The sequence below is a fragment of the Fundulus heteroclitus genome, chromosome 9 (assembly GCF_011125445.2).
Source record: "Fundulus heteroclitus isolate FHET01 chromosome 9, MU-UCD_Fhet_4.1, whole genome shotgun sequence".
NCBI classification, from domain to species: domain Eukaryota; kingdom Metazoa; phylum Chordata; class Actinopteri; order Cyprinodontiformes; family Fundulidae; genus Fundulus; species Fundulus heteroclitus.
In genome coordinates this window covers 1,091,278-1,103,898 of record NC_046369.1, presented here as the reverse complement: position 1 = coordinate 1,103,898, position 12,621 = coordinate 1,091,278, and the positions used below count along the sequence as shown (strand labels likewise).

Here is a 12,621-nt window from a genome sequence, read left to right as displayed (position 1 = left end):
ATGACGTGCATCGTTGGTGGGTGTTTCTAATTAATGTGTTGTTCCTGGGGGTGTCACCAGGAACCGTCAACTCTCCGCCCAACACGTCCTCGCCAGAAACATTCAGATGTTTACATCATGGTCAGATTTGTTTATCATATCTATTTTCCTGTTTTAGGTTAAACGGTCCCTCTGTGGTTCGCCTCAGCTCAGCGTAACTGGATAACCACAAATGATTGTAACAGATGACGTGTTTAAAGTGGCCGTCTGATATTTTGATTCTCTTCTAAATTCCTCTTTTGGCAGCAGTAAAATTCTTAGTCAAAAACCTCCCATATTCTCCCAATATGCTGTTTGCCATTTTATTAATGTTCTAAAATTACAACATAAAAAGCCTCTAATCTGGTATTTCTACATTTCTCATGAATCCATTGTCAAATACAAGCTTTGTGTATTAATAGTGTAACTGAATACTTTCCCCATGCCTCTGGTTAACTGTACTCCATAATTAGGTTCCATACGAAAAAACAAAAAACCCTATCCCTAGTTTCAATCATTTCTAACAACCCTGAGATATTTTTCGTTTAAGCCATGTTAATATCTTCGTGTTTCAATTTAATTTGGGCTGGTCAAATATGAAACAAAAAACCTCTGTTATTAGTTAACCTTTTTCTGTTTAATTGAGGTCCCCAAAGTGCATTTGTTTTGAATACTGCAGTCATTCAACACAAATAAACACTTTTTGAAACCGTGGTTTCTAGAATTTTAACCTGGATTATTTCCCACAGACGATCAGAGCTTTCACACACCAATAACACATATGACAGATCAAGTTTGAAAAGTTTAGATTGCCGAAATATATATATATATTATTATCCAATGCGCCACTGTTACTCCACGGGGAGGTTTAGCTGGCAAAATTGCCCCGCACCGCCGTGATTGCTCATCCCACCGGCCATCCGACGCCTCGCCTCCGCAGAGACAAACCTCACACCCCGCCGCTGTGTTTCATTCCTTTATTTCCTTACGTTTCACAGTTATTTTTAGCAGGCAGAAGCATCTAACTGGTGTAGATATTAATACCGGCCTGCTCCTGCTTAGCTCTAAAAGGCCCATTCTTACCCCGTTTAAGATTTGACAATAAATGAGAAAAGCATTGATCAGAGGTAAAACATTGTAATATGCATATTTAATTCATTAGGTATTCCGAATGGAGACAGAGTTTACATTACCATTCTATAGTATTCATTACAAGCTGACATCCTGTTTCATGGCGATGCAAAGATTCTGTCTAACTTTTCCTAGTCTGAATACATTTTTTAAAGGCTGCGTCCCTCCCATGCTTGGGAGGAGTTTGATCTGCTCTTACAACAAAGAGACCCTTCTGGTTCTTAATGCAACTGCCCCGACCAACCACCGTCTGCACTCAGAACGGTCTCCTGTGCAACAGAAGCCATAAATACATCTATCTGTCCTCCCACTGATTTCCATGCTGCACAATCCTATTGATTTTCACTAATATCCTGATCAAATGCTCCTTCCGTGATGAACACTTTTTACTTGTTTCTCGAGAGTAACCTCACTCCGCATGGTGACTTTCCACCGTAAATCTTTATGCTCCAGCACTATTCTCAGCCCTGTCATACGCACAAATCTACACACACAGACTTACACACAAAGACCCATTTGCGCACACACATGCTCCCAAGCGCTGCTGACTCAAACAGTCTCTCCTTTCATGCAATGATCCCATTAAACGACACATTACGTTGGAAAAGATATGATAAAAACAACATATCAGACAGACAGCTTGCCCGCAAAGAGTCTTCTGCGACCCCTTGTTTTTAACGTAACCTCTTTGTCTAACCGCCGTATTTCCAAAAAACCCTCAAATTGTTTCTCTGGGATTCCCCTTTAAATCTCCTGATTTATTAATAATAGCTTCCTGGAATTTTAGCTATTTTTTGTTTGTTAAATCACCCCTTAAACCTGCATTATATTATTTTACCTATGTAGCTAAATGTTTAATTTTATCAGGGTCCTACTGTTTAATGTTATGTCTCATAAAAACCCTGCAGCCATGGGAATCGCTCGTGCTCAGCGTCTTCCCCAGTCACACTTCTCACCATTTCTTGATAAATGAGTCTGTTCTTACTGATTGTGTGTTCAGCTCACAGCTCATTCATTTTATCTTCATTCCCTGTCTGGTCTAGCTGGTTGTGTGTCCAGCTCACGGCTCATACCGGTCTTCCTGTTTCTACGGTAAGGTCAGTTTCTTATAAAAAGATTTCTTAAACTCACAGGACTGATTTCTTGTTGTGTTATCCACACAACTTATGAATTTCTACTCTCTTCTTATGTCATTTTATGTCAGAACTTTATGCGTCTGTAATTGGAGTTTTCACAGAGTCACTCTCCGTTAAATCTCCGCATTCACACCATTATGTATTTGCCTGATCTTGTTCTCAATCTTTTATGTAGTATTTGAGGTATTCTCAGGTCCTCGGGCCTCCAACCCAGCAAAATACGATTCCCTGTCGAGAACTCGCAGTCAGCCGCCACGCTCAAGAATTAGATTTCTTGAACTCACAGGACTTACTCTATTCTTAGTTTTGTTATTTCAGAACTATTAGCCTGATCTCGTTCTCAATCTTTTTTTTTTTTTTTTTCAAAATTCTCAATACATCTCTGAACCACACTTATACAATACTGATCCAAGGCACTCCGAGGAATTAATTTAGCAGACTTGGTTCTACTAAGACTTGGGACACATAATTTAGACTATGTTTCTAAACCGAAAATGCAGATTCAATAAAACAGGTTCTGCTTACCTTTTTTTATTGTGGCCAGCCAGTGACCAATTCCAACTGTCACCCCGAATCCCGAACCGTGCCCCCAAATGTTTAAGCCGTCTTCCTTCCCCGGGTTTGTTAATTCGTTGTGCAGGACTTAAAATAATAACTCAGCCAGGACGCAGAATTCCATTTCACCTTTGCAAAGGGGAGAGAAGATACACCTGCCGACTGCAGGCAACAACTCCCTCTCTCCTCCCCGTTTAGGCTTGTTTTATTAATTTTAGAAAATAGATTATACAAAGTCACACAATGAATGACGCACACACCTTATCGCTATCTTACTCCCTAATAACTATCTTGTTGTTTTCTCCTGTTGCATGTGAACTGGAGTTGTTGTTCTTTCCCACTGCCTAGGAACTGGCCTTGAAACTCCCTCCTGATACTTTTGCTCGTAAAAGGCACATTTTACCTTAATCTATTCACATTCTATTCCTCTGAGAAACAGACACGGCCTTGAATCATATATAAGTATATTAAAAGCATGTTAAACCTTCATAAATGTGTATTAAAAACGGATCAAAGTTAATACATTCCGCAAACTCCAGAAGTTTTTGGGGTTTGCCAATTTCTACCGGCGCTTCATCAAGAACTACAGTCAGATAGCTTCCCCTCTGCACACGTTAACATCCACTAAAGTTCCGTTTGTCTGGAGTCCTGAGGCTGAGGCCGCCTTTAATGAGCTTAAGGCCAGGTTTTCACAGGCTCCCATTCTGGTTCACCCCAATCCAACTAAACAATTCACCCTCGAAATAGATGCGTCAGATACAGGCGTTGGTGCAGTGTTATCCCAACATTCAGACTCTGACAGTGAAAGTTTGGAGTTTGGAGTGAAAGTGTCTAAAATGCATAATAAAATTGGGGTGAGGGACGTCATCAGAAAGTGGCAACCTCCAGTAACAACCCCCTCCCCGAGGTCCTACATGTGTGGCAGCGTGATGGAGCAGGCAGAGGAGGAGTCCGGGGATGGGGAGAAAAGGACTGGGGAGCCTACAGCAGTCCCAGGGTGTTATCTTGTTATAACAAATTACTTTGTCATCCGTCTGGCAGCAAAACGCTTTGGTATGATTCATGAAAGTCATGTGACCTTCCACAGCCAGAAGAGGCAGCCTGTGAGCCTGCGCTCAGGGCAGCAAATCCAGATCTTACACATACAAATCCTTTTTACGCAAATGAAAATCTCACACGGCAGAGGTGTAGCAAAAATCACCTGTGTAAAGAGAGCCAACCGAGAAACTGCTTGACTTGTAACCAATGATCTGTCTGTATTTCTAGGTCTTGAAGAGAAGGTACTTCAGACATACGCGTCTGTGTGTGTGCTTAGAGATTGATCTACACATTTACAGATCATAATAATATTAATAATTGAACTTTATTGATCTCACAATGGAGAAATTCACTTCTGCATCTTAACCCATCCCCTCAGGGGAGCAGTGGACTGCCACTGTGCGGCACCTGGGGAGCAAGGTGTCTTGCTCAGGGACCCAGAGTGCAGGCAATGGGGATCAAACCAGGTACTTGCAACCTTCTCAGAGTGCAAGCGCACTGCTCTAACCACTAGGCTAACACTCACCCATTGTACATAGTACATACAGGCGCGGATCCAGGTGGGGGCGCGGGGGGCGCGCAAACCCTCTTTTGGAGACCAAAAGTATTTTTTAGAGACCGAAATTTTAAACATCCTTCATAGAATTAAGATTAATTCATCAGTCTCTGCCGCACCGGTCGTCGCCATCTTGGATTCTTCTTCTTCTCTTTTTTTTTTAATAGTGGTTGGCAACCAACTTTTAGGTGCATTACCGCTACCTTCCAGATTGGAGTATGGATCAACCTTAATCTTATATTCTCCCTACACTGGAAAACCACTTCAGAACCTTAAAACGCCTATATTGATCCCAATTTTTTTGAGAACTAATGCCTCATTGTTGTTTCTTTATTTTATTTTATTTGTTTGTTTGTTATTTGTCTTTTCTGCTTGCTTTTGTCATTTCTGATTTATTGTTATCTTCTAATATGTGTGCCTTAAGATTGTAAGACCTCATTTCTTTATATTTGTACATGTGATATTGTACATTTGTTCAAATCTTTAATAAAAAAAAATAAAAAATATTCTCCCCACAGAAAAAAGGTATGATGATCGCTAGAAAATGTTGATAATGATAAAACATGGGGTTCTCACAAGTTGTGTAAAGTTGTAAAGTAATACAATTTTTGTTATGATATTTTTCTAGGATGAACCCGGACACAGCACGCACACACAGAGTCAGTTCTTATGAGTGAGTTTTATTGAATGGTGTGGAAGATGGTTGATGAGACCAGAGTCTTTCAACAGACGGAGGTGTAGGGTGTAGAAGCTGGCCGGCAGGAGGAGTGTGGAGAGACTGACCGGGAGGAACTCTGGAGCCGAACACTGGAGAGCAGAACATCTGAGCCGAGAGCTGGAGAGCAGAGCATCTGAGCAGAGCACTGGAGAGCAGAACGTCTGAACCGTGCAGTGGAGAGCTGAACATCAGAGCCGAGCACCGGAGAGCTGAACGTCAGAGCCGAGCACCGGAGAGCTGAACGTCTGAGCCGTGATCTGGGGAAAACAAACTGATGGAAAGACTATGGGCTGACTGTAACAAAAACCAGGTAGAAAGGAGTCTTCAGGCTGACGGTAACAAAACAGAGCTGACAAGAATACTGGCAGAGAACTGAGCGGGAGTGAACGCTATGGACCGGCGACGGGAACAGAAAGAGGTGAGTCTTATAAAGCGGTGGAAACAGGTGGAAGCAGTTGTGGGTTAATTGCAGCCTGCCAGGTGAAACCGATCAGGCTGCGCAGGAACAAGAGAGAGGGAGAGAGGCTCAGCATGCAGCCAATAAGCTGCATCCTGACAATTTTAGGGAAACTTTCTCAAGTAACGGGAAAGTTATGAAAATTTTATTTTTGTTACACGGTTTTTGAAAAAGAATGAAAAGAGTGTAAAGTTAAAAAAATAGTGGACATTGACACGCATACAATAGTTATTGTGTAGTGTGTATTGCAGTGGCGGCTGGTGCTAAAAAAACTGAGGGGGGCGCACACAAACAAACAAATGAAAAACAAACAAAGCAAATCTTAAAAAAATAGCACTATTTGAACATGAATTTTGCCCTCCTTTCCTTCTGCCCAGCAAATTTCTCAATTATATTCTTAATTGTTAAAGTCAGTCATCTCTGTGACTAGTCTTTTCTCCATTGACAACATGGCCAATGCATTCAGCCTGTCCTGAGTCATTGAGTTTCTCAGAAAAGTCTTGATTCTTTTCAGAGTTGAAAAGCACCTTTCAGCTTTCAGCTGTGGTCATGGGTGTGGTGATGAGGATCTTCAAGAGCGTGACAGTTTCTGAAAAGACTTCTTCTAGATTGTTTTCCTGATTTTAATAACATTTGCTGCCATTTTTTAAGGCTGTGTTATGAAATGTGTTACAGCATTTTTGTGGGACAAGATTATACAAAATTCAGTAACCAAATGTTTTATTCCCCATTACCCATAAACTTCAGTACAACTTAAATAATAAAATATCTTGCTGACAAACATTACATCAACATACCTACACAGCATAGACACAACTAAAGGTATTTCTAACTACAAAGCACATCTTCCTAATATATTAAATAACATTACAATAAACCAGTGTAACAGTGATTTTCCACAACAACTCACCTCTGCAGCAATCCTTTCATGGTCTTCTACACTGAGTGTCTGACGCTTCTTCACTGGCTGACTACTAGCTACACTGCTTTTCCAACCATGGAGTGGAGAGATCACTTGCCTGCTGCTGAATTTGTAAATTAAGACGATCCGGTCCAAGCTCCTTTATCCTGTTTTTTTTCTTCAAGTGAACGCTTTGTAAAAGCATTTTTTTGTAAAGACAAAACAGAATTTTCTCTCATTTTGAAACTACTCAACTTTGCAAGCATAACCGTGAATCAACCTAACGAACTGCAGCTGAGCTGAGTCGAATCGGGGATTGTCCAATCACACAATGTTTTTAAAAAAATTAGCCAGTACTGACACTCTACCAGTAATGACGCAACAGAATAGGTGTGTCCGGGACGCAGAGCAGTGCGCCCCTATGCAAAACCCTAGATAACCAATTAAAAGTCAGCCTCAGATCACGTGCTTGCCCAAGTTGCTGCGCCTACATTCACTCCCATTAGACCGGCGCCCTGCACATAGGAAAGGAGGAAGTGTGCACAATGTGAGCAATTAAATAGAATTATGTATTTACTATTTTAATAAATTCTAACATGTCTATTGGACACACAGTATGAATAAATACATTTCTAAGTACTTTGCAGTTCAGAAATCATTTATTATCTAAACGATTTAAAGGGGGCGGCACCCGAGCGCCCCCTACTGGCCAGCCGCCACTGGTGTATTGTCTGGTCTAAACCTGTTGGTGCCACATGTGTTTTATTATTAAAACTAAGAATGGTCTCCTTTATGAAAAATTACTAGGCTTAAAACTATTGCATCCTGGTGTCCTCTGAAGTGCTAATATGTTTTTCTACCTCTGTGGTTCTCTTTTCAAGTTTGGTCATTTCTCCTTTGAGTTCTTGTATGGAGGATTCAAGTTTGTCAGCGACTGCCTGGTCTTCTTGTGTCCGTCCCTATTTTCTTCTCTTAGTTTCTCTAATTCAGCTAGTATTTTAGACTCGTGGTTGCTAGGGCTTTCACTTGCTGCGCCACTCGAGGTCTGCCTTAAAGTTAGTTGCCTCAAGTTTTTGTTTTTGTCTCCCGTGAGATCCTGTTTTGAGCCTTTGCCTCTCGAAGAACTTGCCATATTGAGTTTGTATAAATGTGCAGAGTTTTAAGTAGTTTTGTTAGGAAATTAGCAATTAGCCAGCTGAGCCTTGTTTTATGCTACTGTCTGCAGCATGACGTCACCGGAAGATCCTTCCCTGAAATTCTAAGGATAACAAATATGAAGTGCTACCCAAACATTTCTATGATTCTTCACCTTCTGTCAGTTATACCTGTTACCAGTGCTTCTGTGGAACGTGCTAACTTAGGCCTTAAAGCAGTAAAAACTTTGCTTAGGTCAACAATGGGACAGGAAAGGTTTGTAGCTTTGCTACTTATGTATGTCCACAAGGTCATTCATTTAGACATCAACAAAATCATAGACATATTTGCCCAGAAGCATCCCAGAAGGTTGACATTTCTAAACCCATTATCATCGTCATCATAAAGTTGAAGGTGTTGTAGAAGAGAACAATATTCTTTGTCAAGTCTTACTGTTCTATTATAGGCTTATGGCTTAACTTCACCATACATGTTCATTGGTTTAACTTACTTTAAAGTTGTAGTTTCTCTCAACATAGTTTATCTTGTTAAAATATATTCAAAACTCCTTTATCACTTGGATCATACAAAACTGTTCTTAAGTCCTTGGGTCTTTTCATCTCATTTTCTGTATAAATATCATTTCTGGAAATAAAGAAAATCTTTGTTTGATTAATTGTTGATAAGGATAATTTTTTTCTTCAAACTACTTCTTAACCTTGTGCATGCTGTAAAAACCAATAGGTTTTGGCTTAAAAATCCTTTTTCAATTACAATAATGTAATCTTGCTAATTCCACTTATTTTCATCCATTAAACTGATTGTCAATTTAAAAAAAACCTTAGATGAATAATTAGGGTAGTGTGGAAGAGTAAAGATGCCATTCTTTGGTCATTTAGCCTCACATTGTCTTGACATGACCCTTACGTGCGCACCCCCCTTTGAAAAATCCTGGATTCACCCCTGACATAGTACACATTTGCAGATCTGAATACAGATTTGTGGATTTTTTACACATTTGCAAACCGGATTACACACACAAGTAGTTTTACACATTTGAAGATTGTTGTACAGGCACACAAATCTCCACACACATTTAAAGATTTATTTACACATTTTCAAACCCCACTGCACACAGAAATTGAGATACAGACACACAACTCTCCACATACATTTGCAAATAATATTGCAACAATATTGGCCCCATACAGAAATATCATTTCATCATTGCTTTGTGTTTCTGCTGCGGATTTATTCAACTAAACAACAAGAATCTGTCATTTAAAACATGTCAGGAAGAAGATGGAAATGTTTTACTGTAAATTAGGACTTTTTGAAAGTCAGTGTTGATAAACAAAACATTTGTTTTATTGAAATATTGAAAATTGATCAGACGCACAGAAGAGAATGAGCAGCAAATGAATCAAATACAGAAGAAGAAAATCAGTTTATCGCTCATTAAAACAGATGAAGTAGAACTGCTGCAAATATACAAAGGGAAGATTTAACATTTGGATCTAAAGTGTTTGGAAAAATAGTAGCCAAGAGAAACAGATAATGTCCAGAGATTGAGAAAAACTGCCTAACATTTCAATGAAATTTGACTCATGAATGAAGGTAAAAAACCAAGAGAGACAGTCAACATGCTGATATTCAGAAGTGAAGCTTTGACTGGAAACAGGCAGAAAAACAACATGTGGATCCTGGAATAATCCCAGCTTCCATCTTTAAAGGACTGGAAGAGGAAGAAGTTTCAAGGAATCATTTAGAATCTGATTCTTTCACAAAGAAACAGATTGAATCTATGAATGTGAAAATGTGTTTCTGAGTGAAATAGGCAGACATGAACAGATTGAACTGCTGAACTGATCTGTTCAACAGGGAGAGGCTTTCTCTGAGAGGAGGAGACTCTTTAGACTCAACTCAACACAGAAACACTGAGGAATCAGAACTGGACTTCCAGACACCAAAGCCAGGATGCAGAGGTTCAGTGAATGTGGTGTTGAAGGTGTGGAGGTGGATCAGTGAGTCAGAGGAGACTCTGTAGAAGGACAGAATACCAGCAGGACAGTCCACATACACTGCTACTCTGTAGGAGACGGAGGAGGAGGAGATACGTGTTTCTCTGTTATTGTGACAGACAGAGTAACCACGATGATCAGAGCATCTCAGACTCCAGGACTGATCATTCCCTCCAAACCAACAGTTTCCACTGGTTCCTCTCCTCCTGATTCTTCTGTAACTCACTGATAAATAAACTATTCCTCTCCACTCGACCTCCCAGTAACAGCGACCAGTTAGACCAGTTCGACACAGCAACTGAGGAAAGGAATCAAATCTGTCTGGATGATCAGGATATGACTGCAGCTCCTCCACAAATGTCACCTTCTTGTAGTCTTCAGACAGTTTGAGTTCTCTGCTCACTGTGTTTGTGTCGATTGTGAGTTGACAGGAATCTGATGGAGAGAACAAAGACAATCCAGCTGCAGTTATTGATCATTTATTAACACTTTGATGATGACTCCTGAATGAGTGATGGACAGTTTGAAGATGGTTTAATATGAGCTGCGTTTTTTTGTCATGAATCGAATGAAAAAGACACTTACACTTCCTCAGACCTGGTGTCAACCATCGGACTCCAGCAGGCTCCACCCTGAAAGGAGGAGGGGGGTCAGACCATCAGTCTCTTTCAACAGCAAACATGGACATTACATGTCTCTCAGACACACATTGTCCTACACTGAGAAAGGACCAGTCCAACATTTGGACACGTCCACTTGTTGTAAAAATCCAGAGAAAGAATAAAGAGCTGAGAGCAGACAGACACCTGGGTTATGATGATGATGGAAACATTACAACCTGCAGTGGATGTAGTGAGGACAGTTGGTGGCGCTGTAGTACAACTCATTTCTCCAAACATAGGATAAGCTCCAACATAGAGGAGAAAGGAAATCCCTCAGTAACTACCTGAAGAAACAGCCTGAAGCCTAAAAGGACATCAGGAAACTGTCATGATTTTCTTCTAGGACGAACCCGGACACAGCACGCACACACAGAGATAGTTCTTAGGAGTGAGTTTATTGAATAGTGTGGAAGATGGATGATGATGGAACCCAGAGTCTTTCAACAAACGGAGGTGTAGGGTGCAGAAGCTGGCCGGCAGGAGGCGTGTGGAGAGACTGACCGGGAGGCGAAACTCTGGAGCCGAAGACTAGAGACCAGGACGGAGCATCTGAGCTGAGGACTTGAGACCAGAACATCAGAGCCGAGGATTTGAGACCAGAACATCTGAGCCGAGGACTTGAGACCGGAACAGCTCACCAGGAGTTGAGAACAGGAGTTGGAACTTGAGAGCAGAACGGAACCCGGGAGTCGTGAACAGGAGTAGAGAACTTGAGTGGGAACAGAGCTGAGCTGGATCTAGGCTGTGACTGGAACAAAAACAAAGCTGAAGGAAAGTCTATAGGGTGACTGGAACAAAAAACAAAGTCGAAGGATGTCTTCTGGCTCACTGTAACAAAAAACTGAGCTGACAAAGGATTCTGGCAGAGACTGAGCGGGAGTGAACACTATGGACCGGCGACGAGAACACAACTGAGGTGAGTTTATAAAGGGAGCTTGACAGGTGGCGGGAATAAAGACTAATTAGTGTCCAGACAGGTGTGGAGAGCTGTGTGAACTGCAAAATAACGAGAAAGAAACCAGACAAAACTTAAACCATGACAGAAAGTAAGTCAACATTTCTGGAAGCTCCACCTGATTTAATAATCAGCATTAAAATACAATCAATCTAAACTCTGACACCAAATCTGGATCCCTGTTACGTCCACACTCCCACACACAGATGGAGGAAAGAAACACTAAACAGCCCTGTGGAAATCTACTGTAGCCACATTGGAAGATCCAGAAATACAAACATTAAAAAGGAGAAGCCTCATGACATTCAACAAAGTGTTCAACAAGAATCAAAGATCTGATCTCTGAGCTCAGACTCACAAACCAGGGAGAGGCTTCCATTATCACAGACCTCTGACAAACACCTCCAACCAGTGTCCGAAATTAACTTCCTTATTCACCGGCCAAGTTGGCCGGTATATGTAAAAATCAACCGGCCAGGTATATTATTTACCGGCCAAAATATGAATCCTAACCAGACCTCAATTTTTATAAAAATCAAGAGTGATATTATGTTACTTTTCAGGGGCGTGGTTGGCGGTGTGGCTTACTGGACCCTGGAAGAGAAATCTGTTTCCTGACTTTGATAAAAAAAAATATTGTAGTTGATTATAAAAGACACAATATTAATTATGAATTCAAATCCAAACAATAAAAAAACATTTCAGATTATCATTAGTCTATCCATGTAGGTGAATGAGGCGGAGTTTCATTAAGCCTATACATCCCAACATTTTCCCTCATCTGCAACACTTAAAGCACGCAGGGTTCACGCTGCGTCTTTACGCATGATCCAGCTGCTGGATTTTACCCTGGTGCGCTGCGCGCGAGGAATAAACAGTGGGGATGCATAAATTAAGACTCTAAAGGGCTCCTTTAGAGAGGAGATAAGAAATAATTGGTCTGAGCTGCAGCCCGCGATGTTACAAGTTCCTTAAAATGACCCTGTGCGCACCTAAATTACATGTAACGTAATTTTGCGCACCTGAATTCAAGCGCAAGGCACCACGCCCACCAAAGCACCACTGGTTCTGTGTCGTTAAAAACCAAAGAGAATGAAATACAGTTACTGACTCTCCTATTGATTTTAACTGGGACATTTTGGTACGAGTGGAAGGACATTAAACGCAGTGATTCACGTTTTGAAGGCTGGCCGCTGATAAAAGCACTTGGAGGGTGCTTTTATCAGCAACAGGAGCGGCGAAGCGCAAAACCGCAGCGCACGTAGTTAAAAAAAATGCTGAATAAATAAGAACGAAACTTATAAACAGGCTAATTGGCGTTTTAGACTGCATCTGGTTA

General features: G+C 41.0%; 1 protein-coding gene across 1 annotated transcript in view; it reads right to left on the bottom strand.

The window, feature by feature from the left end:
* Positions 1–8,989: 8,989 nt before the first annotated feature.
* The window catches only part of LOC105922868 (NLR family CARD domain-containing protein 3-like), a 68,250-nt gene continuing 64,618 nt past the window's right edge, over positions 8,990–12,621 (bottom strand). The window contains exons 9-10 of the mRNA XM_036141641.1: positions 10,251–10,297; positions 8,990–10,100 (exon numbers count right to left, since the gene is read on the bottom strand). Of these exons, the coding sequence (XP_035997534.1) occupies positions 9,568–10,100; positions 10,251–10,297 (580 nt within the window). The 3' untranslated portion in view covers positions 8,990–9,567. The remainder of the gene's footprint in view (positions 10,101–10,250; positions 10,298–12,621) is intronic.